This window comes from Lissotriton vulgaris, unplaced genomic scaffold (assembly GCF_964263255.1).
Source record: "Lissotriton vulgaris unplaced genomic scaffold, aLisVul1.2 SCAFFOLD_800, whole genome shotgun sequence".
Classification (NCBI taxonomy): Eukaryota; Metazoa; Chordata; class Amphibia; order Caudata; family Salamandridae; genus Lissotriton; species Lissotriton vulgaris.
In genome coordinates this window covers 635,399-662,476 of record NW_028241815.1, presented here as the reverse complement: position 1 = coordinate 662,476, position 27,078 = coordinate 635,399, and the positions used below count along the sequence as shown (strand labels likewise).

At 45.5% G+C, this 27,078-nt stretch overlaps 1 protein-coding gene across 1 annotated transcript in view; it reads right to left on the bottom strand.

The window, feature by feature from the left end:
• LOC147669879 (uncharacterized) overlaps nucleotides 1–27,078 on the bottom strand; it is a 609,201-nt gene that overhangs the window by 24,814 nt on the left and 557,309 nt on the right. The window contains exon 5 of the mRNA XM_086948178.1: nucleotides 1,739–1,942. Coding sequence (XP_086804304.1) covers nucleotides 1,739–1,942 — 204 coding nt within the window. The remainder of the gene's footprint in view (nucleotides 1–1,738; nucleotides 1,943–27,078) is intronic.

Genomic DNA, 27,078 nt, shown 5'->3' with positions numbered 1-27,078 from the left:
GTAGGCCACAGGAGATCTCGCATCATTGTTAAGCATGGCCCTGATGTGTTCCATGATGAGTTCTTTCAGGGCCCTTATGGAGCTGCCCACGTAGTGTCTCTTCCAGTATGTAGACAACAAATTTTGTGTTGCAGTTTATGTTTCTCTTGATTTTGTAACTCCGGTTGTTCCAATCTTCGAATTCCTTGGTACCACTGCGCACCCATTTACATGCTCCACAGCAGCTACATTTATGGAAACCACAGGATATGTTGGTCATCCAGTTGGAAGTAGAGCTCTTGACTGGGACAGTTGGGCTCAGTCTGTTTCTGAGTGTCTGACCTTTTCTGAAAGTGATTTGAGATTTGACCGGTAGGAGTTTCTTAAGTATGTTATCCTTCTGAAGGGTCTTCCAATGTTTGTTCAGACTTTGTCTCATCGTGTTGCTGATGTCGTTGTAATCGGTTATTAGTCTTGATGTTTGTTTAGTGGTTTTAGGATTTTTGGTGTTAGACAGAGTGGTTCTTCTCTCAAGGGTATGTATTCTCATTGTGGCTTTTCTGATGGTATCGGGTTTATATCCTCGCCTATGGAACCTTTGACTCATGTTAAAGATTTCTTTGTCGAATTCTGACTGTTCACTGTAGTTTCGTCTGGCTCTCGTGAATTCCCCATAGGGGACAGATTGTATCTGATGAACAGGATGGAGACTTGATGCATGGAGAATGGCATTGCAGGAGGTTTCTTTTCGGTCACTTATTACGTTGTCTTTCCACCAAATAGGGTTTCCACCAAGTTCTAGGTGTTCCATTCTGCTCACTCAAGTCACTATTTATATTTCCACGTTTCTAATTCATGCATACATTATGTCCTTTCCAGCCCTGAAGAGTCACAGCCCCAACACGGTGTGACGAAACACGTGTTGACTATCTTCTCTTGTATATACTGATCAAGACTGTACCATTAAATACACTTACTCTATGACAATGGACTCTGAAATCACATATTGAACGTTTACCAGGTTTTCGTGAGTTCTCACTTGAGAACAACATTTTAAGAGAATCATGTTCACAGGACACTCTTTGCATGAAACCAAAGTATGCAGCCATATTTCACAATGTGACCTTTCTACGAGAACCTTCTTTCTTCATCTTTGCACACATGGTTTGTCGGTAAATGTAAATAAGGGGAGATGGGACAGTGCTAGCGGGACTGACCAAAACTGCACACACTGCAGTAATTATTTGTAGAGTCTCAACCACTCAATGAACGTAACCAGAGCTCACTCTATTTATTTAAATTCCATCGATAATAGCATTTATTAGTTAATTATCAAATGTATTATGATATTTTAGTAGAAGAATAACATTTAAATGTATTTATATTTTACACTGTTTTAAGGATGTTCATTGTTGACCTCCATAGGAGATTTTTAGCAATAATCCATAACCACATTCTGAATGCGGTCATGCAACACATCGCAGTGTGATATTCTGAATGGGATCGTTTGACGTAGTACAGCTGTTCCTTGAACCATGTTGGGCTCTCAGTCTGTACATTGCTTTGGGCTGTCAGAGCAGAATGATTTGCCGTTAGTTTAACTGGTCTGTATATTTTGTTGAGTTGCAGAATACAGGAGCTCAGTGTAAATTAACCCTGTCTGTTGATCATGCATGTTCTCCACTTACATTCAATGCCTCACATACCATATGAATATAGCTCTTCGGTATTGTCTTGTATTTACCAAGCAGTGTCTCACCTTCAGGAGGTCCAACGCTGATTCCTCACATTTCTTCTCTAGATCTGTTATCAGAGCATTAAGAGAGGTGATTTGATTGGGCAATTTGGAGATATTTGCATTTTCTACCATGGTAATTCTCTTCTCCATCTCCACCACTCTCCGGTTCAGTGTCTGCTCTTCAATCACAGATGCACTTTTCTGCTTATCAGCTCTCACCTTGTTCTGTCAGCATCAAAGAAATGATGGTTAGATTCTGGGAAGATTTCAGTGAGCACCGCCATATGTAGGGTACAGGGTGGGGGGGTCACAAGGTGTTCTTAGAGAAACCAACAAAACTAGGGCTGGCGCCATATTTAGGGGCGCAGGTGGTGCAAAGCTAAAGCTCAGCAAGAAATCTGTTTTTGCAGCTGCACACTCTTGCTGCCTTCCCTTCCATTGTCTTAGTTCTCTGCTTCCACCAACATAGCCCCTCACTGGTCTGCGCACTATCCACCCACCTCCCCCGGAGCTCTGCACTTACCACCAACCCAGACCCTCCCCCCCATTGGGCTGTGCACTGTCCACCCACCTCCTCCACTGAACTGTGTACTGACCACCAACAGAGACCCCCCTCCTGTGGAAACTAGCTGAAATTGCTGTTAGCATCAGCTGAAGCCATTTCGTTTTTGGAAGCCATTTTAGTTAGCCATTTGCTCGCCATGTGCTTTCTCCCTCTTCACTGTTGCTCGCCCTTGTATTCTGCTTGAGTCATCAGTTACAGTTAACTCCTTCAGCATTAGACGTCAGAGCACTGCACATGCTCAGAAAGGCCTGTAGCTGCCAGAATGCAGCTGCTCTTAGAGTAACTGTCAGGCTATTTTAATTAATGTCAGCAGTATTGTAACTCCTCCCACTCTGTTGACTAAGCGATTCTTATGTATCCTTATATGTATTTGTGTGTATACTTGTACCGCCTCTTTTTGAGTCATCATGCTTACTCCGCTATAAACTGGCCATAAAAGGCCCTTGGTTTCTGTACTCCTTGGACTGCCTCATACAGTGGCCTGAGGGTACTGTATTGACGCAGTCTCCCTTTGTGAGGTTAATAAGTGTATTCTCTTGATATTACAGCTTCCGTGCCAATCTCTTCTTTGTTGGTTTAAGGACCGGTGCATCAGTGAGCCCCTAAAAAGGCTTTTGATTCTACAAATTGGTGCCCAAATATGGACCTCATCGGAGACCCGGCCCTCCAAGAGTGTGGTCGTGATGGAAGGCAGGAATCCACTGAGGAAGGTACCCCTGCATGAAGAGACCTTTTGTCTTTGCAGACCGACGTGTTCTCTGGTTTTCCCGATCTGACCCTCTAGGTGATGGCCGGTCCCAACTGAGATCTTCTTTGGCGTGGGTATTTCAAAACGATAGTTAGGTCACCCAGAACTTGGCAGTTGGAATCTGGAGACTTGTTTGGTAAGGTAGCGATGCAACACTTTTTTATATAGCTTGGCCAAGATTTTGGTTTGTTTGTTTTTTTGCTGCAGCAAATAAAGGCAGGTAATGTGGAGATTTTTCTCTACTTTTGGATAATTCTCAGGATAAATATGTTTTGATTATATTACATCGCATTGTAATATTTTTGGCATGCCTGCTAGAAGCGCACTTCTTTAGAAAGTGTTGCTTTCTTGATGGTACCAATATGGATTTAGAAAGTACTAAGCTGATTCCCCTAGAGGGGCTACCTAAATAGGTTTATTTACTTTATAAATGGCATTTCTTCCATAATGTATAGTACACTGTGGAACAAATATATATAAAAATAAAAGCATCCAGATCTGCGCACTTAGTAAAATTCATAAGTGGTGATACGGAGCGCCTTTGAATGTTCTACCAGCCCAACTGGTAATTTGGTGTATTTTGGAAAAGTTCTGAGGCTCGAGCCTGTGTTTTTTTAGGCCTGGCTGAGTCAGCGTGCATGCGCTGCTCGGAGAGACTTTAGTAGGAGAGTTTTCAGAGTGCTGCTGACTGGCGACAAGCTTGTGTTCATGCAAGCGGACACGCGCAAACCACCAGCCTTCAGCGCCAGCTGTCTTTCCTCTGCCCACTGCCTTCGCGCTTACAAGCGTTCGGGATTCTCCCCGGGGGTGCATCTCCGTCAGGCAATATCACGCCCACCTTAGATTTCTCTTCCATCGCTGCCTCAACGTGCTTTTTCTTTCCACAAACTCACAACCCCACACACAACACCACACAACCACACACACAACCACACACACACACACAACCATACACAACCACACCCACACACAACCACACACGCACACAACCACACACAACCACACATACAAATACACACAAAACCACACACACAACCACACACACAACCACACACACAACCACACACACAATCACACACACACAACCACACACACACACAAAACCATAAACACAACAACACACACAAAGCCACAACCACACACACACACAAACAACCATGCACACACACACAACCACACACACCCACAACCACACATACAGAACCACACACAACCACACACACAACTACACCCAATGACACAACCACACACACAACCACAAACCCACACACACAACCACACACATAACCACACCCACAACCACACCCCCAAACACAACCACACATACAACTACGCACACACATACAACCACACACACACACACACACAACTACACACACAAACACACACAACCACACACACACACAATCACATACACACAACCACACACACACACACATACACACACAACCACACACATACAACCACACACATAACCACAGCCACACACAACCACACCCAACCACACACACAACTACACATACAACCACACACACACACCCACAACCACACACACACAATGCACATACAACTACACACACATAAAACGACACACACACAACCACACCCAACCCCCAACCACACACACAACCACACACACACAACCACACACAGCCACAATCACAAACACAACACATACACACAACCAACCAACCACACACACAACTACACACACAACCATACACCAAACCACATACAACCACACACACAACCACACATAAACCCCCCCACACACACACCGACACACACACAGCCAAACACATATACAACCACACACAAAACCACACACACAACCCCCAACACAACCACATACACACAACATCACACACACACACACACAACCACACACACACAGGGTCTGCAGAGGAGGGCTGTTGTGTTCACTATTGATACCACTGCAGTGGAAGCAGATGCAATGTCCTGTGCTTAGGATGCAATGTCCTGTGCTTGGGACCACTGAGGAGAACTGTTATATTGTTGGTGGGTGGGCATCACAAGTAATAGCAAAAGGATTAATAGCACTTACCTACATTTAGGTTGCCCTTATTTCCTTTTTTGTTAAGTACAACTTCTTGTGTTTGTAATCTATGAATAACAATATTCTTTGTCCAAAATTTCAACTTCCAAGTGATTGTATTCCCATTTATAACAAACATTTGCAATGCAATAGGTCTCACATTTACGCGAGTTTAAGCTATTGGCATTTTAAATGACACTGCCTCTTATTTATGTTTTAAAAACAAAAAAAGGCATTGTTATTTGCAATGTCAATGGCTCGGACTCGCGTAAATGCGAGACCTATTTCATTGCAAATGCTCGTTCTAAATGTTCTAGTGATTTATCAATACATTTTTATCTTTGAATGATACATACACTAGGCTTCAGTGACAAAAAAGAGTGTGATGTTATCAGGGTGAAGGGCATGTGGCATCACTTCCTGAAATTCGGATTAAAAAGTCCTATGATGTCACTTTCTGCTACCCATGGCATTTTCCAGCGCCCATGGGCACACGCTCAGATCGATGGATACGGTGCAGTCTCAAGTCTTGGGCAATGCAGTATTGTTTCCATGTTGGTGGTGTGCTGCACTATTATCGCCCTGTGCTCCAACCGCTGACCAAGGTCTCTGGTCCTGCAGTACATCCATAGGTGACTGTCATGAGCAGTGCAGCTGCACGCACATGGACTACGGGTGTGATGTTCTCTCATCTGCCCTGCTGTACCCCACACCTCAACAGGCATGCCGCATGACTGTTCTCTCGGGTGACAGGGGTGCCAGGGTCTAAGCCCAGTTCTATGCGGAACCTTCTCCCTCAAACTGAGATAACCTCCTTCCTTTCACATCTGGGTAACTTGTAACAAGCCCTTCACAAGTGCTTCCCAACAGCTCTACTGCTTACCTCTCCCCTACACTCATCCTGAAGCCCGCCCATCCTCAAAACCCTCCTTCCAAATAAAGCAGGCAGGGCTCAATCCCCCGCCATTGACGTCAGCGAGGCCACGTGAGCACCGGCAGCGCAGGCGGGGATGGAGGGGGAGAGAGTGCTCACCTAACATGCAAACACTGATCGGCACAGATATGCAGCGACAGAGGGGTGCACTGATTCAGTGACACATGCACACGCTCCGAGGCAGGCATGTAAAGACTTTCACTGACATACAAGCGCCCACGCGGTGACAGGCCCACACAGTGACCGAGACACATACACAAAGTGACAGTGAGGAATCTACCCATCCATCTAAAGGAACACACCGTGACACACATGCAGAGTGACAGGGAAAAGCGCAAACACTGAAAACCAAACCGGCATAGAGCACATACAGGGATAAGTACACACTGAAGGATGAAAACCAAAGAGACATATGCATTGAGAGACACACAGGGTGACGTTGATGCACACACAGCAAGTTAAAACAAGCATTTGCAATGCAATAGGTCTCGCATTTACTTGAGTTTGAGCTATTAGCATTGTAAATGACAATGCCTTTTATTATGTTTTGGTTTTTAAAACAGTTAAATGAAAGGCAATGTCATTTACAATACTAATTGCTTAAACTCGCTTAAATGCGAGACCTATTGCATTTGTACATGTGAGAACACAAAGGTAAAAAATACAAGCAGATATAGACACACACACTGAGACAGATGTGCACCGAGAGACAGAAACACGCACATAGAGAAGCACACACAGACACGGATACAGAAACGCGCACACAGCAAAAAACACACGCAGATAGAGATATGCATGCACATAAGAGGGGATGTCACTGTTAGGGGATGCCATGACAGAGAGGCGTGGGAGGTGGGCTGGCATGTACAGTGAAGGAAACATACATTACAATGTTTTTAAAATTACAAGAGAACAGTGGGAAAACACAGAGGGGGGAAACAAATACAAAAAAGTAATTGAGAGAGATAGATAAAAACGAGACCTATTGGCGATGCCAATGTTTGTTTTACTAGTAGGTGTTGTTTATTGGCACCCGACAGTTAGGGTTTCTTAACTGAACTGCGCATGTCAGGGTGACTGGTATTTTGCTTATGGCCTGCCCGACATGTACAGTTTAGGCTAAATTATTCTAGCAGCTGGTTTTGCCTGAACTGGACATATTTATTATCAAAGGATTAAAACCACTGCAGTTAGTTCTTGTCATACTCGGCCTTAGGTATGACTCTGGTGTGGTTTTATCGGGGTTTCCACATACACGGTCTGGTAGATTGTTCAATGGGCTAATGCATCCAATCTAGGAATAAGTGTTTGACCTCATGGTTACAACGCCAAATACTGGTGGGTACGTACAGCCTTTCATCCTTCCAAGACCAAAAAAAATTACCGAGTTGGATAACAATAAACATCCGTTATTTTAATACCAAGAGAAAATGTTTACTTTGCAAAATAGGCGGTTATGTGGTCAGGGAAACAAAACAGAATTCCATATTTCTCCGTGTCACTGTCCGCTTATCTGGCAAAAGTACATTCACCTTCTTCCCGTGGGCATTTTAAGTCATAGAGTTGGGTGGCCTTCTAACAATGACAACAAATATATCAGTATGTGTTTTTAAAGCACAATGACATTGTACCGGTCGAGCAACTCACTAAAAAAAAAAAACAAGTTTTACAACTAAATTGAATAGAAGTGATAGACGACGGGTGGCTTACTCAATGGAATTTAGACATGCAGACTGCAGAACCATCTCCGCAGAAAGCACTTGACACATTGAGATCTTAAAGCAGAGCATCCTTTTTCATGACCGCTAGCTCGAAAATTCTCTCCCCGAGGCCCAAGCCTGGCACTGATAAAATGAGTAGTGTTTAGTAAACAAAGACAACCCTATTCATACACAACCAGGGCATATGAGAAATACAGAAAAAATTAGACTGGTCCCTCACCATCAGGGTGAAAAACAAATCGTAACTCTGCAGCAGTGCCACCCTCCCCTGCCTGTTATGTGACTTCAAAGAGACTCGTTATAATCCTTCCCCAGTCTCATCACTTCAGAACAGAAGCATTTTCAATATAATTTACAACGGATCCAAAGTTGTTGATTATTTATCTTATGCAACTGACACCCATTGACAACGCCAATAGTCCTAACTTGTTATCTGTATAATGATTCTTGTTGCATTATATATCCCGATGCAAAGACAGAAGCAGCAAAATACCAGCGAGGCACACTGGTAATCACAAATTAGCTTAGGTGTTGATAAGCCACGCCTTTGATTATATGGACCACGCACATTTGATAGACACCCAGGTTTTTCATCTCACTTAAAGCCCTGGCTATGTACTTAGATTGGTCAATAAAATAATAAAAATAAACACGTGTGGAACACTTTTGGGTTTTTAATATTCGGAAAAAACAGAGATGTAGAGCGGGTTAGTTGGAGATGAATTGGAGAAATGCACCGAGGAGTGGGAGGGGCACTAGGAAAAAGGCACAGGGGAAGTGGTAGAGAAATACATGAGGGAGACTGCAACAAGGGGGGGGGCATGGCGCAAGGAAACTTGAGCCCCCACCCAGTTAGGAGCTTTAAAGCCTGGTCCCTGTGAGTTTGCCCCCCTTCTTGGGGTGTGGGGGGCTATTGTTACGCCACTAGTGGGGTGGGGGGGGCGAATGGAGACGGTAACGGAGGGATGCAGGGGAGAGAGCTAACAGCAAGCACATAGCAGGTGTACATTAGTGGGAGAGCCTCTATATTTTACATTGGGCAAACCGTGCACCTTGGCTGGGGAGAGTACCGGTAGCGTACAGGGCAATCCAGGAGCGCTGATTTGTCTGACCAGCAAAACAGTGATAATTCATCTCGCACTAGGCAAGTTTTGTTTGTCAACATTTCAAAACTTGTTGAGAGGCAAATTACAAAAGCGAACGTTACATTACAGGAGGAAAAAGTGTCAATCGTGAGCAAACAAAATACAAGAGGAGCAAATGGTGCATTACAGGAGGAAAATCCACGCACATGTACACGCACTACAGCACACCGGTACCGATAACTTCCCCTCCCAAGGTTCCAAAGGAGCCAGTCATCCCACTACGCTCTTGGCCTGGGTGGGATAATGCCTCCTCTGTCCCAGCCAGTACTCGGTGTCGGGGATGGGGGGAGTGAGGGTGGGAAGAGAAGTCTCCATGCCGGGCAGTGGTCACAGCGCCGCCCGGTTTTGGCCGTCCTACTGGATCAGTCCCAGCCGGTTTCAACTGCCTAGGAGAACAGGGCTAAGGGGCTAACGATAGGTCTTGAACAATGTGACGTGACAGAGAGGACGCCCAATGGGAGAGCGAGTACGTTCTGTGACGTAAGGCGGACTTCCATGCGTGTGTGTGTGCATGCGTGTGTGTGTGCGCACGCTTGAGTGTGGCTGTGGCTGTGTGTGTACGTGTGCGATGGCCAGAAGCTGACTTGTGGTGAATGTTGAGAACAGGAGATGTGCACGGCGCCGGGCTGGGCGTGCGCGCCCACGAGGTGAAATCGCCGATGGAAAGCGCGTGCACATCCCCTGTCTCACATTCATCGGAACACGCCAAAAAAAAGATGTCTTGCAGACAAAGCATGCTTCGCATGCTTTTTAGGTCTGCTCGCCATAAAAACACACTTCAAATCAGGCATACAGGACGTGACAAAGGTACACGTTGAAGCAGGCACAGTAAGGGACAAACAAAATCAACAATAAACACTGTGACACACACACACGGTGACATACAAGTTCAGCTCTGAGCAAAGATGCACACATTGACAAGATTAACACGATGACAAGTAAAGCAAAGTGACAGAAACAGATAGAGGCAAATTGATTGGCACAAACCAGCTTGACAGTGGCAGGAAAACATGTAAAGAGGCATAGGCGCACGGCTGTGGAAAGCCTGTTAAGGACGGTTCAAATGGGACAATCTTTGGGACCAAAATGCCCAAAGGAGGGCATGATAAGAACAAGCATTTGAAATGCAATAGATCTGATTGCATTGCATGGGCACAACACTGAAACTAACTAGGAGGACGGGGGAGGAAGGGAATGTGAAAGCATGCCATGCACTCGCTGTGTTTAAACGCCAGCCCTACACGGGGCAGGAGATGTGCATGCGTACGGAGTGCACATCTCCTGTCTGTTCATTGCACCATCAGGATTCAAGCAAGCCGGGCCGAAGACGGCTGAAATGCCAGAAACCGGTCCCCGGTAGCTTGTTTCCTTCCCAGTGTAAGAATTGACTTTTGTAGTTTGGTTTGCCCTGTTCCCATCATGCACTGGGACAGGAACAGACTAATTTGCATACAGCCAGGTTCTGAAACTGGGATGGTGCAGTGAGCTAAAAAATGGTGTTGGATCTAGCCCTGATCTCTTGACTGGGTGAGAGTATTCTGTTTAATTCAGAGACTCTGTCCCTCACCACCCCTTGTTGTAAACATCTCCTGTCTGTAGGCATGCACATCTCCTGTCCCCCTTCGGCAGAGAAACCAACGACAATAGGTCTCGCCAAGTTAAGCAGCTCATGTGCTGTGTCACTAGGCGAGACCTAAAAATGAGGCTAGCTTAAAGGGCCAGAAATGTCATTCCAAAACTTAAACCTAATTATGGATCCTAAAAGAGGACCCTCCCAATCAGGAAGGGTGTACTAGCCTTCTTTGCAGGTTCAGTGGAGGTTTTACATTTTCAAAAGCATTTTAAAATATAGGGTTAACCTGTTTAAATGTTTTCCAAACAGGATTTGTAAATAAAATATGATTTGTTTGATGTTTTTTCCAATGAGTGCAAGGAGATGGCTTACCACTCAGTGTGAAAGCTTTGAGTCTATACCAACATTTTCAGGAACACGGTTGGAGTGAGGCGAGTGATAGGCTTTTAGCTATGCCATGTTGAAGCTTGATTCCAGTGTAGCGGGCAGAGGTCAGCAACATGGATCTAGTTAGAGAGCAGCAAGCGGTTAGTGAGAGAGTGAACAGTTATTTAGCAGCCTTCAGGTAGCTCATCACTACTTTCAAGTTTATGCATGTGAAGGAAGAATACTTGTGGAGCCAACTGCTGATGCACACCATCCATCCGAAGAATCTGGAGACAGTGTGGGCTGCGGAAAACCATGGTTAGAAGAATAGTCTCAAAATGTCTTTTGGTTCCAAATGTCACTTAAATGTATTTAGAATGTGAACGATCATGTGCAAAAACAATGCACAGCCCAAGATGGCCGCACCAGCGTAGAGCTCCAGATAGCGAGCTAAATAACCCCCAATAGCCGTCACAATGATCCGTCTTCGCCCGCAAATCAAAAATCTTCTGAGACCCTCAACTCACTGGGGAGAGGCAGGCTGAAAAAGAAGTAATCCCGCCACCTCTAAATGAAGATTGCGACCAGCTGAAGAGATCGGCAGAACGAGTGCCGCTCGCTGGTGGCCTGAGCGCAAGATGGCGACCGTATCCCTCTGAGGCTTCTGCCCGCTAAGATGAGCCCGCGTCTGGCTGTAAAACCCCTGCAACCTGACCCCAGAGCGAAGCACGGCCCCAGGGGAGGCGACTGGCGGGCACGGATCTGGTGGTTGGATTAGCAGATTGTATAGATAACCTGTGGGAGGCGTTGGGGAGCTGGATCAGCGGCAAGGGACTGCCATTTCGTCCCGCTGGTAGGAGCCTGACGCAGCCGGGTGCATGACTCGTGCTGCATGTCACCACCGCAGTGAAGAGTGATCCGTTGTTTCATACTCGGAGGCGTTGAGCAGGGGGGCTCTCCAGTTTTCACGCTCTCGCCACGATTTCTGGAGCCGTGGAAGAAACCTGACCCTAAGATGGCGCCCCCATCTTTCACGGCCGTCGCGGGTTCGGAGAGCTCTGTGGTGACGGATCTAGAGGTCGGTGCCCACTGTGAAGAGGTAGGCTGCTGCACCCCACGTGAACTGCTGCTGATAAGGCTGTGCCGGTTCACGGTCTTTGCCTCAGGCCTCATTGACCTAAACATAGTGGCTGGGGCGGCTTAAAAGCCCATAACAGTCTCGAGTCCCTGAAGCCTTCTCCCCCGTCCCGGCACCAATTAGCATGCAACCATGCTGAATCTGAAATCTTTAAACCGGCCCATGAGGATTCAAATGGTGGTGGGGGGCTGCACTTTGAGTGGTCGGATTGCTCCTGGGTATCGGTGACATTCCGGGAACTTGCCTGACGTGCTTGACCTTAACATGGTGGCCAGAAGCTCTGTCACAACCCTAATCTCTGCGCTACTCATCCAGATGCATGCGTGTCCCAGCCGGATGACCCCTGGAGCGAAAATTTAAAAAGGGTTACCGGCTCTCTCCACAGTAAAAATTCCTTACCTAACCCCAAGATAATTGCCACAGTTTTCCCTACCACCGGACTCCGAATAGACCTTTATCACATCCCCCATCGGCCTACGTGGTAGATCCCTGTTCTGGCTTGTTTTTTACCCCCACCTCCTTCTTTTACTTCAATCCTCGTTGCCTATGTATCTATTCAAAACTGTTTTTCCTGGGCGTTGAGACCTGAGCAACATGGCTGATAACCGGTGGAATTGCTAGACAGCTAATGAGGAGATTGGCCCTGGTTTCTCCCTGGACCGTCACCTACCCAGCTGGACATTGGACACAGTTCTTCCCCATCTCCTTGCTATGGCTCCTTCCTCCCCTCCTCTCCTACAAATTCTCTCAACCTTGTTGTTTGTTTACTTTTCCCTACTATGCTATTGTAACTGATGTAATGTTATTACACAATGTTCCTATGTTACAGCGCTCTGATACCTCCGGTTCTCTTCCAGGGGATCCTCATCAATAGTCACAAGCATTAGAATATTCCCGCCCATGCGCTGGGGCCCGAAACACTATTTTATATGTTCCCCACATATATATACTCATATATATATATATATATAACATATATATATAAAAACATGCAATAGCAGCCAAGTAACATCAGAGCTGAAATATGCTGCGAAGAATTTCCACCACACATGAATAATATGCATTAGAAACATGAGAAACAACACCAAAGATTGTTTAGAAACTGTTTTAATGCTTAGAAATCAGCAGAAATTCTCATAACTCACTGAAAGCATAGACAGCTCCCAGGCTGCATTGCAAACACACAGTCTAACAAGACTGAAAATCTAACCTGTAGCTGCATAGCAACAAACTGACACCGTGTAAGCATGGGCGAATTTTGCGGATCTCGCGTTCGCGAATTTTGCGGATTTGCGAACTCGCAATCCGCAAAATCCGCGAATTCCCGCGAATTTGCGGATTTTTTTTTTGTGTTCGCCAGTGTTTCTGCCAGTTCGCGAGGGTTTTTACAATTTCGCAATTTGCGAACTTACCTGTCGGGTCGCAAGTTTTGCGAACTTGTTGTTTCTACGTGTCCAGCCTGTTTGGGACACTCTTCTTCAACACTGCCACTCTCTGTCACCACTGCCACTCTCTGACTACTCATGCCACCCTCTGGCCCACCCATGCCACCCTCTGTTTCATCACCACACCCTCTGGTTGTCCAGTGTACATTATTTTCGGCAAAGCAAAGCACACCTTCCCTGCCTCAAGTGACCTGAATTAATTTGGGGCTGATTAATGTGTCACAGAATATTTTTTTAGCTGGCACCTGCTTCCTTAGTGCGCCCTGATTAGTGATCTTTTGCACTTGCTAAGTGCTTTCATTGTTGCAAAATTAGTTACAACACCTGCCCTGCCCCAACTGACAATAATGAATTAGGGGCTGATTAATGGATTTTAACTTCCAGCCTGGCTCCTGCTTGTCTCCCTTAGCTGTAATTCAGGACCTTTGTGGCATATGTGTAACTATTCTGAGGTTCAGAGCAGGGTCACATAATAGTTGCAACTGGCAACTGAACTCTGGAGGGGCCCCTCAGGAAGCACTACAGGAAATGGCTACTAATGATGAGGCTGAACTTTTGAACCTGGCAAGTAGTTTCAGTTTTGCTAAGATCGTATTTCTGCAATTTAGCACTTATTCGCGGGGCGCGAAGTTGTACTGGGAAGCCGCAAACTCACGCGAACAGTGCGAGCAGTGCGAGCAAAATCCGCTGCTCGCGGATTTGCGGATTTTGCGGGAGATTCGCGAATCTCGCGGATTGCGGATTTCCCGAAAATCCGCAAAATCCGCGAGCGAAACGGATTTTCCGCCCATACCGAACACCGTGCCTTTAAGGCACCCATGACCCCCAGTATCCCATCAAGCCTCAGAGGTGACAGTTAGGTCAGTTGTTCTTTCCGGCTCCTTCAGGAAGGATGCTGGTTACACAGCTCCACTAATTTCTGTTTTCTGACAGAAAATTACTTCACTTTTGACAACTTTTTTACTTACTTTTACATTTTACATCTAGTCAAGTAAGAAACTGTCTTTTTAAGTCAGTTTAGTGAGCATTTTCAACTGAGAATGCCTTCACTCTTTGACAAATGTCCTTCTTGTGGCAACAAGAAGGCAAAATCAGACAACCACAACGTTTGTATCCTGTGTCTGCCTGAAGAACATGATCCAGGCACTTGTCCTCACTGCGAGCACCTGTCAGGAAGAACTCTCAAAGACAGGAAGTGAATTCGCATTTATGGCCTGGCTCACAGGTCATCCAGAGGAAGGGCTCCGGTGAAGAAGGGCTCCAAGAAGGCTAGAAAATCTTCAAAAGAGAAGTCTTCACGTCCGTCAGCTTCAGCGTCGGGCTCGGCGCTGAGGAAAGAACCACCGGTGGGTCATTCATCTTCTAATTTACCGTCGACGGCGGGCTCGCCGTCGAAAAGAAGACCAGGTACGTCGACGACGTCGAAGAATCCAACTCCGTCGTCGAAATCCCCTCCGCCGTCGTCAACCAGGCGACGATCGGCGTCGAGGGAGGTCACTTCGCTGCCGTCGTCAACCGGTAGACGTCCGGCGTCGAGGAATGTGACTCCGCCGCCGTCAACCAGGCGACGGTCGGCATTGAGATCCAAGGCCCCTCCGCCGTCGTCATCCCGGGGACTATCGGCGTCGAGAAGTGTGACCCCTCCGCCGTCGTCTAAGAAACTACGTAGGGCGTTGAGGACCAAGGCCCCTCCGCCGTCAACAACAAAACATCGTTCGGCGTCGAGGAGGCAGTCTCCGTCGCCGTCTCGTCGACGCTCGGCGTCGAGGGTGACCAATACCCCTCCACCGTCGTCGCACAGACATTCGGCGTCGAGAGAGGCTCCGCCGACGGCTGCTCATCGCCGTTTGGCGTCGAGAGATTGTAGATCCTCGCATCGATCACCGTCGAAGCATTCGACATCGAGATTGATGGCTCCGCCGACTCCCCAGAGGCATTCACGTCGAGAAAAAGACATCCGACGCCGGAACGCTCGACGTCGAGGCATTCAGAAAGAGCTCGATCGTCGTCGAGGAACTCTGTAATCATGGTGACGGAGTCAGCTTCTCGCCATTCCACGTCACAGTCTTCTGGCTATTCGACAACATCCTCAAGATCCAGAAGTCCTGTCCACAGATCGCCTGTACGGCACCCAGATCCTTCGGCTGCGGAGGTCAGACTGTCACCTAGATGGTACAAGTCTTTGGATCATTGGCGAGAGTCAGGGGCGGCCAGACATATGCAAGAGTATGTCAGTACTCAGCACAGATCTCCTCTCCAGAGGCTGGTGGAGGAAGTGGACAGACGCAGTCCCCCCAGGCGGCAAGCAAGTAAATCGCCTGTGAGACGGCCAACCAGATCCCGCTCTCCGAGAAGGGAAGATCCGGTTACATCTCTTTCTCCCAGAAGAGAGGATCAGGTCAGATCTCGTTCACCCAGGAGAAAAGATCCGGTCAGATCTCACTCTCCTAGAAGGGAAGAACACCCAAGAAGATCACGGGAGAGGAGGCACGGGGCGCACCGTAGACGTCGAAGAACTCCGCCTACTTCATCTACCTCTTCTACCGGGTCTTCCAAGAGGGATTACTCTCCTACAATAACGGATAGTCCTGTTTCTAGATCCTCTCCAGTGGATGACATAGGCACTTACCTAGATTTCCTACAAAGAGGAGCTCAGAAACTGAACATTGAGATGTCTGACCCCCAGGTGGCTACGACAGTAATTTTTGAAACTTTGCACAAAAAACCTGTCTCTCGCCCGCTGTTGCCTTTGGTCCCGGGGATAATGGATCCGGTCAAGGACGTTTTCCTTACACCAGCTACCATCAGAGCGGTGCCGGCCCGCATACAGAAGAAGTACAAACCAGCTTCATCTGACCCAGTTTTTGTGCAATCTGACCCTCCAGCAGACTCTGTGATAGTGGCAGCTGCAAGGAAGACGCATGCAGTTGCTGCTTCCTCTTCAGCACCACCAGATAAGGACAGCAAATCACAGGACTCGTGGGGTCGCAAAGTGTGCAATTCAGCTGCCTCCACACTGAAGGTCTCGAGTGCGGCCGCACTGTTGGGTAGATACGATAGAACCTTATGGGACTCAATGGAAAGGTTTAAGTCAAAGCTTCCAAAAGAAGAACAGTAGGACTTCGAAGAAACTATGACAGAAGGATGTCTGTTGGCGAATCAGTTGATAAGCACTGCAGCGGACGGTGCAGTTCAAGCAGCACACTCCTACTCACATGGGATTTGTGCCAGGAGGTCAGCTTGGTTGCGTCTCACAGGTTTGAAGCCGGATGCTCAACATCGCATCCTAAACCTTCCTTTTTCGGGGTCCTCTCTCTTCGGACAACATGCTGACGAAGAGATGACTCGTATGAAGACAGAGCTGAATACAGTAAAGGTGGTGTGTTTGAAAAAGAAAAAAGAGTTCAAACGCCGTTTCAAGACCAGCAAGGGAAGAGGGGCTCAACAGAGGGTTCAAACCCCTCAGTGGTCCCAAAATAAGAACCAGGGGAAATCCCAGTTTCGAGGAAAATCCAACAGAGGTAGAGGAGGTCACCAGCAGTCCTCTACCTCAACGAGAGGAGGAAAGGCCTGAGCAGTGGCTTCCTCTGGGCCGTTGCCCACTCCAGTGGGAGGAAGTGCTTCACAACACCTGGCAGAGTGGTTCAGCATCACAAAAAGATCGATGGGTGCTGAATATACTGCGCAATGGATACATGCTACGTTTCCGTGCGCTTCCAAGGAACATTCCTATAAAGAGATCTTGCCCTCACCAGCTAAGCTTGCTCAGGAGAGAGGTAAAAATCCTGCAACAAAAAAGAGCTATAGAGGAAGTTCCCCCCTCTCAAAAGGGAAAGGGAGTTTACTCCAGATACTTTCTTGTCCCCAAAAAAGATCAGGAGGACAAATTCAGGCCCATACTCGATCTTCGTCTCCTAAACAAAGTCATCGTAAAGGAGAAGTTCCACATGTTAGCTCTTCACCAAATATGCCCACATCTTCAAACCGGAGATTGGATGTGTTCGGTGGATCTGCAAGATGCATATTTTTACATTCCGATTGCACTGCAGCATTGCAAGTACTTGAGGTTTGTCGTAGGAAACAAACACTACCAGTACAAGGTGCTACCCTTCGGACTCAAGTCCGCACCACGAGTCTTCACCAAATGCATGGCAGTGGTGGCGGCTTTTCTTCACAAGAAGGGACTCTTCATCTATCCGTACCTGGACGACTGGCTCCTAAAGGGTCCATCTCCGGTACGGGTAGCACACAATCTGCAACTTTGCCTGCACCAGTTGCACAGGCTTGGTCTCCATGTAAACCTGGAGAAGTCAGTCCAGCAGCCAACACAGTCTATCCACTACCTAGGCTCCGTTCTGGACACAAAACTAGGAGAAGCGTTTCCTTCGGAGGAGAGACTTTTTTCCATGAGACAGAAATGTGGGATTCTGCTCTCGGTTTCCAACAGCCCGACAAGTAGCATCCCTGCTGGGTTCCATGGCGTCCTGCATTTTTCTTATCCCAAAACGCCAGGCTGAGAATGCGGCCTCTGTAACAGGCTCTTGAAGACCAGTGGGACCAAGTAACAAGGCGTTGGGAAGATCGTATCACTCTTTCTCAAGTAACGAAGGATGCCATCAAATGGGGGACTCGGACGAGGAATGTGCTGGTGGGAGTACCTTTTCACCAACCTCTTCCTTCCCAGTCTATAGTGATGGATGCCTCTCTGCAAGGCTGCGGAGCGCACATGGGTCTGCTTCAGATTCAGGGTCAGTGGTCTGCGCAGGAGCAGACATACCACATCAACATGCTGGAGCTCAGAGCGGTGTTTCTAGCTCTCAAAAATTTCTTTCTAGCAATCAAGTCCAACTCAGTACTAGTTCAGACGGACAATACGACCACCATGTTCTATCTGAACAAACAAGGAGGCACGCGATCTCGCCCACTCTCCCGAGAGGCTCAAACCATCTGGCACTGGCTTCTTTCTCGAGCCCTCTCAGTAGTGGCGGTGCACCTTCCAGGCGAATTGAACGTCAAAGCAGACACACTCAGCAGGCTAGGTGCTAAACGACGAAGTGGTAGAAGAGCTTTTTCGTTGCTTGGGTCGTCCGGCCATAGACTTGTTTGCAGATGACGAAAACGCCAAATGCCACGCCTTTTGCGTCCAGGTTCCACCGACCAGGGACGCAGGGGAATGCTCTCCTGATGGATTGGTCAGGAATATTCGCTTACGCGTTTCCTCCCCTGGCTCTGATTCCGAAGGTAGTGTCCAAGCTCCTCAGATCGGACATGGAGATGATCTTGATTGCTCCGGACTAGCCACGGCAGTGGTGGTACCCGGACCTTCTGCATCTGCCGTGTGTCCACACAGACGACTTCCTTGCAGGCGGGACCTGTTGAGCAAGATGAATGGGAGGATACTGCATCCCAACCTCCCATCACTGAACCTAACAGCATGGCACCTGAGGTCCTGCAATATGGACATCTGAACTTGCCTCCCGAATGCATGCACATTTTAAAGGAGGCTAAGAGGCCTTTCACAAGAGCGTCCTATGCATTCAAGTGGAAAAGGTTTTACATATGGTGTAGAGATCATCACCTGGATCCTACTAAAGGGCAGGAGGAGGTAATTTTGCCATACCACCTTTCCTTGGCAACTTCTGGATTGAAATATGCTTCCATTAGAGTGCATCTGTCAGCTATAGTAGCGTACAGGAAATCGCCTAATCAGATTTCTTTCTTTCAGGTTCCGGTGGTTAAGGACTTCCTCCAGGGGTTGAAAAAAGTCCCCTGTGCGAAATCCTTCTTCTCCTTGGGAATTAAACCTGGTTCTATCCAGGTTAATGTCACCTCCTTTCGAACCTATCCACAAGGCCTCTTTGCAACATCTATCTTGGAAAGCAGCCTTTTTAGTAGCAATCACATCAGCACGCAGAGTAAGCGAGATACAAGCGCTCTGTGCAAAGGAACCATATACTGTTTTCCATCACAATAGGGTGGTCCTGAGGGCTCACCCATCCTTCTTGCCTAAGGTGGTTTCTGATTTTCATATAAATCAGTCCATCTCCCTCCCTTCTTTTTTTCCAAATCCAGCGACCCCAGCAGAGCGGTCTTTGCACTCCTTGGATTTAAAGAGAGTGCTCAAGTTCTATTTGGAAAAGACCAAGGGAATCAGAAAGTCGGATCAGCTGTTCGTGAACTATGGTTCAATGAGAACGGGCTTTCCAGCGGCCAAGAGGTCCATCTCTAGATGGATTGTCTCCTGCATTAAATTGGCCTTCCACCTTGCAGGCAAGCCTTTATTGGTGTCACCCAAAGCGCATTCTACCAGAGGGAAAGCGGCCACAGTGGCCTTCTTGCACGACAGTCCAATGTCAGAAATATGCAAGGCTGCAACCTGGAAATCAGTTCATACCTTTACGAGGCATTACTGTCTAGAATCTGATTCCAGGGCCGATACTCAAGTAGGACAAGCCTCTTTGAGGAATCTATTTGGGTAGCCGGCGGCCTCTACGAGCTTAGTTGTTACTAGGCTTAGTATGGTTATTACTATATTGTTATTCCTTTGCCCGCAGGGAGATGAGGTGAGGCTCGCTATTCTATTCTAATGCTTATGACTATTGATGAGGATCCCCTGGAAGAGAAGGATTAGTTTCTTACCTGTAATCCTAGTTCTCTTCCAGGGGTATCCTCATCAAAGTCATAAGCAATCCTCCCACCTCTCCGGGCAAAGGACATTCTTTAATAAGGAGATATTGTGAACCTATTTGTTACTGGGTTGTTTTCAGTCTCCGAAAAGAACAACTGACCTAACTGTCACCCCTGAGGCATGATGGGATACTGGGGGTCATGGGTGCCTTAAAGGCACAGTGTCAGTTTGTTGCTATGCAGCTACAGGTTAGCTTTTCAGTCTTTTTAGACTGTGTGTTTGCAATGCAGCCTGGGAGCTGTCTATGCTTTCAGTGAGTTATGAGAATTTCTGCTGATTTCTAAGCATTAAAACAGTTTCTAAACACTCTTTGGTGTTGTTTCTCATGTTTCTAATGCATAATATTCATGTGTGGTGGAAATTCTTCACAGCATATTTCAGCTCTGATGTTACTTGGCTGCTATTGCATGTTTCTATATATATATATGTTTTATATATATATATATATATATATATATATATATGAGTATATATATATGTGGGGCACATATAATATAGTGTTTCCGGGGTCCCGCGCATGGGCGGGAATATTCTAATGCTTATGACTTTGAGGATACCCCTGGAGGAGAACTAGGATTACAGGTAAGTAACTAATCCGTCTAGACAGCTCTATTTAGCCTTCTTAAATTAAATGGACTAAAAACTGGTTTTCCTGATCGTTGAGACCTGAGCAACATAGCTGATGACCTGTGGAGCAGCTAGACAGCTAATGAGATTGGCCCTTGGTTTCCCCCTTGACCGTCACCTACCCAGCCAGACATTGGGCACAGTTCCTCCTCGTCTCCTCACTAATACTCCTTCCTCCCCTCCCTCCTACGAATTCTTGATAGATTGTTCATGTGTACGGTACTATAATATGCTCTTGTATCTGATGTAAATTCTAACGCAACACTCCTAAATGTAAAGCACTCTGATACCCTCTTGGGTCAAGTTTGCGCTATATAAAACTTTATAAATAAATAAAATAAAGAAATAAATAAACCACACACACACACAACCACACACACAACCACACACACAACCACAAAGAAAACAGCACACACAACCACACACACACAGACAAACATGCCTACCCACAACCACACACACAACCACACACACACAACCACACACACAACCACACACACAACCACACACACAGCCACACACACAACACACCCAACTAAACCCACAACCACACACACAATCACACTCGCAACCACACACACACAACCACACACACACACAAAACCACAAACACACACAACCCACACACACAAACACACAAAACCCCACATACCCACAACCACACACACACAACCAGAACCACAACCACACACAACAAAACCCAAACGCACAACCACACACACAACCACACACACACAACCACACATACAACCACAGACGCACACAAACACACATAACCACACATACACAACCACACCCAACTACACACACACAACTACACAAACAACCACACACACAACCACAAACACAACACACACACAACCACAACCTCACACACTCAACCACACACACAACCACACACACAACCACCTGCACAACCACACAGACAACCACACACAACCCCACAGAGAACTACACACACAATCACACACACACACAACCACACACACAACCACACAGACAACCACACACACAACCCCACACACACAAATACACACCCAACAACATCCAGCCACCCAACCACACACAACCACAACCAAACACACACACACAACCACACACAACTCCACACACACAACCACACATGCAACCATACAACCAACCACACACACAACCACAACCACACCCACAACCACACCCAATCACAAATACACACACACACATAACCACAAACACACACACACAACCACACACACAACAACACACACACACACACAGGAACACACACACACACCACACCCAACCACACACACAACCACAAGCACACATACACACAACCACACACACACAACCACACACAACCACCCATCCACACACACACAACCACACACACAACCACACACCTAACCACACACAACTACACAACCACAAATACACACACAACCACACACACACAGCCACATACACAAACAACCACACTTACAATCACACCAACACCCACCACACACACACAACCACACACACAACCATAACCACACACACACAACCACATCCAACCACACACACACACACACACAAAGCCCCCGGCCACTCACTGCCTATCAGCCTCCTCTCAGCCAGGTAGTGCCATCACAATCAGTTTCACTTTCACGCCAGCGTTCGCCGTGAAAGTGTTTGCGTTTCTAGTTTTATTCAGCATTCACTCTTGTTTCCTAGTGCTTGACAATCCAATCTCTACAATATTTAAGCAGCCTGCACGTCTCCTGTCAACAATACCACTCCATGCATTTCTCAGATCCACATAGATATCAGTGGTACAGACAAAGGTAACCAAGTTTCATATCCTTCCTTCAAGCAATACCCAGAATACTAAACTGCATTCATGCCAAACTTAGTTTTAAACAGCAAACAGTTATTCTAATCGGCTTCTTTCATAGAGGTTGAGCTTAGGAGAAGGGCAGTGCTACTCGTAGGGCACTATACGCTATTGTGTTCAAAAGAGTTTTATAGAAAAAGTTTTATGAAAAATTGACTTAAAAAAATTCTGATTACACCAGAATCCGAGTCCTCCACAACACCCTGTTTTTTTTGCTGTCAGCTGTGAAAAGAAGACCAATATTGCCCCTATTTTTATTATTCTGTATCCTCGGTTCAATTCTGGGGTGCTTTTTCAACTTGTTGCTAGTTCATTACGAATCTTACCGTTACTAATTCAAATTATGTTAACTTTGGCTTATTTGCACTGCAAACTTTATCTCAATAAATTGCAGTAACAAGCTGCAAGTCCGCTACGTAAGCCCATTGATTTGCTAATTATTTTCCACATAAGGTTGCAAGACCATAAAGTGGAGTTTTCAGTATTTTGAATAGTTTCTTGGATTCGGTATTTTAACACCCAATTGGATTGGGTGGTAAAATACCGAATTTGTAGGGCTTTTGGGACTCAGAAGAGTCCCACCTACATCTGGGATTTACCGAATTGGTAAAAATACCGATTCGGTACTTTACAGAATCGGTAAATTTCCCGAATCAGTAAATTTACCGATTCTGTAAAAGTATGCCCCTACATGCCGATTCTTAAATACCATTCGGTAACGGCCAAAATCGGCCGTTACCGACCGGTATTTAGGCTCCTACATGGGGCCCCTAGTTTGTTGTGTGAGAATGGCTACAACAAGTAGTGTTGTGTGTTCGGAGTGTGTGGCCACCTTCTTCAAAATGTCTGGAATGAGCTCGTTTGATTTGTTGTTGTAATTCTGTTCTGCAAATGCCATTAAAAGAATTACATTTTACAATTCAAGGAATTAATTATATAACATATGCTAAATAGCTGCACGCTACCATTAGAAGTAAAACAGTATCAAAGTGTAGATGTGTGAATATTGCCACAATGGTAAAAAAAAAATAGAATTAATACTACATAGGAAAAAATAGGTCTCATAGCAAGGGGAAAAAAAAAATATGTGCTTTACACACCTAAGACTCAATATAAACTGTTACAGCATTATCCTTAGATATTAATATTAAAAGGCATTCACATCAATCTGAGAAATTGGTTGCTGCTGAAATAAAAACACATTTTTCACATTGTAAAAAGATGGATTTGTGCTGGCTTGGAATGCCTGGGTTTTAAATAGACTGAAATTTGCTCAATTCCTGGTGCTAGAAAAAGAGCTTTTAAACAGCTGTTTAAAGCTGTCTGTCGGAAGGAAGCTGGCTGTCAGACTAAACAGAGGTAACGAATGGCTTATCATCATTTTGGGTTTTCTGTGCCGATATTACAATGCAACAAGACCTTTTTCTCCTGAAAAAGCATAAGAAGTTGACGCCTGTAAATGTAAATGTATTTGAGCTTATATAGCGCACAGCTACCCGCAGTGGGTTTCCCGGCGCTTGCTTAGGGAACCCGTCCTGGTATTCCCCTGTGAGATAACCCCAGCAGGGTATCCAAAAGGTGAAAGCCAGGCATCCCGCCGCGAGGGGCCGTTGTGGAGATTAAGCAAGCTATTGCCCAGAGTCGCAGAGTGTGAACCTGAGAGTCGAGAAGGCACCGGAGTGAGAATTATCGAGTCCGTGGAATTTTTAGCCCAAGACCACCGAGGCGGGGAATTGAACCCTGGTCCAAGACCGATCTCAGCTTCCGGGTCTGCCGCCTCTAACCCCTGAGCCACACTTCTGTGCTTAGTGTTATACATTAATGCATTTAGAGGAAAAAGGAAAGGACTAAGGTTTGCTTTCATATATGAAAACGTCAAAAGGGTTAGTGAGCATTATTAAAAAACAATTGCTACATAAAACAAATTGCTATAAATCATTGTATTTAAATTGTTTTTGCACTATTAGGGTTTTCATAATGTCTAATACCACTATTGTGAAAATTCAAAAATGTTAAGGACTACAGAAAATTACCTTGTGCAAAGTGTGTGTCAAGATTTCAATGTCTAAATTATTAAACTATGCTGTGCAACAAAATTAAAAAAGGTGAATATTTGTTTCTCTAACGATGACAATATTACTGAATCTTAGGGCACTTACAAAGTTATGCAATGAGTAGCTGTACAGACATGAGAATTACATTGCAAGCCTTTATGCAATCTTTTACTTTTATGCACAAGAAATCTGGGCGCACTATGGCATTCAGAAGGCTGAAGCGTTGAGCAAGTTCTTTAGTTGCTAGAACTTACATTTCACAGGAATACAAACAAAAATAAGACAGCAAAAAGTGCATCTTACCTTTAAAATTATCAGCACACAGGCACTTTGAATTGTAAAAGCTGCATGGCAATAGACTTTCTCCTATTCTCCAGCAGGGGACAATAGGTTTAAGGGTCAGAGGCTACGTTCGGTATTTAAAACTGACCAGTACTACTGAATGTGAAATGTCCACGCAGGGAGCCACTGTCCGTGTGTGATTTCTACATTACACTATGAAAGCTTGTAATGTTACAGAGTAGTTTACCAACTTAGGGCTAGATGTAGGTAATTGTAAATTACTGATTCGAAAATACCGAATTTTACCGATTCGGTATTTTCGAATCGGTAATTGCTATGTAGATAAAAATTCGGTAAAAAATACTGAATCGGTAGGATACGGTATTTACCGAATCGGTAATTACCGATTCGGTATTTGCCATTCATTCCTATAGGCCTGGAGGCCCATAGGAATGTATGTCAATTACCGAATCGGTAAATACCGATTCGGTAAAATTGGGAAAAAGTCAACGATGGCAGGGTGTCACTTTGACACCATGCTGCACCCCTGATTAGTGTTTGTGTGCACATGTGGCACACATACATGCCCAAGGGCATGTGTGTCTGTCACATGGCACAGGTGTAAATGCACATATTTGCATTTACACAGGAATTCCTTATTTACCACCAACAAATAGTTGGTGGTAAATAACGAATCCTTAAAGCACAAAAGCACTCTTTAAAGTGCTTCCTACATCTCATTTACTGATTCGGTAAATGATGTTTCAGTAAATACCGAATCGGTAAATACTGATTCGTTATTTACTGAATCGGTAAATATGACACCTACATAGGAAAAGGCTATTACTGGTCGGTAACAGCCGATTTTGGCTGTTACCGACCAGTAAAAGCCCACCTACATCTGGACCTTAATTTCTTTGTATGAATTAAATTTCCTGATTCTAACATTTTAGGGTAAAATACTACAGATCTGTTTTAGGTAACAGTAGCTAAAGGAAATATTGCATATTCTGTTAGGAGCACATAGGGATATCACTGTTTTCTTGAGACATAATACAAGTCTAGGAGATATGTAGGTGGGGTTTATCCTATTGAATAATATTATCAAGGGATAGCAGCATCTGTAGACAATGTGCAGAGAATAGTTCTGCCATGTCACTCAAATTTGTTGTCCTAGGGCCAGATCAAAAGGCTATGTAATAAATTTTGCATTAATGTGCTATTATGTTTCACAGCTCGTGGCCAGCTGCCAAAAAGGATTTTAAATATTGTCAACAGAAGGTCGCCTGTTTCGGTTACCTACTGTCGAATGAGGGAGGAGATTAGGAAGATTAGCTCCTGGGCAAATTAAGGGTAAGCAAAATTAAATAACACATTGTCATTTTTCTTGATTCCTGTGCTCTCTCTATCTCTCTTTTTCTAACTCTCTCTTGAGCCTGTCTAAGCTGTCTAGGAACGGCCATGAGACATCAAATTGGCTATTCAGTAATACTGTTTTAAAATTGGTAAGATTAATAAAAAAAAATAAAAAAAATATGCCATGTTGCTGTCCATCCTGTCTGATGAAATTATGAAAGGATGACTAGTCTAGATAAATTTTCCCTTATTTGACCTTTAAGGAGGGTATACAACGTTTAGCACGCATTTTTTACCACGCACTACCATTACAACGCAGGCATTACCACGCATACCATTACAACGCATTGTGCTGGGGGGCGCTCTAGGATAGGGAATAAGTTTAATTTTATATCCAACACATTCCCTAGTGTCCACGGGGACTGGAGTTGGAATATAGAATTATACTTACCACTATCCAGCACCTCAAAGCGCTATGCGTTGTAACGGTATTCGTTGTAAATACCGCGTTGTAAAGGTATGCGTGGTAATAGTATGCGTGCTAACGTCATACATCCTTAAGGAGAACTACATGTGGGTAGTTTTTGCTCTAAAATTCTCAGGTGATAACACCATTATTGTTTATGTTATTCTCTCGAACTATGTTCCTCGTTGCTCTCAAGTGGACGATCTGCAGACTTTTATTTCTCTTATTGTTTTCGTGGTCTTGTTTACTGCCCCAAAAATTCACATTCATTATTGTACATACTGTGAAGCGCTCTGATCCAGCTAGCACTATACAAAACTTCAATAAATAAAATATACAGTT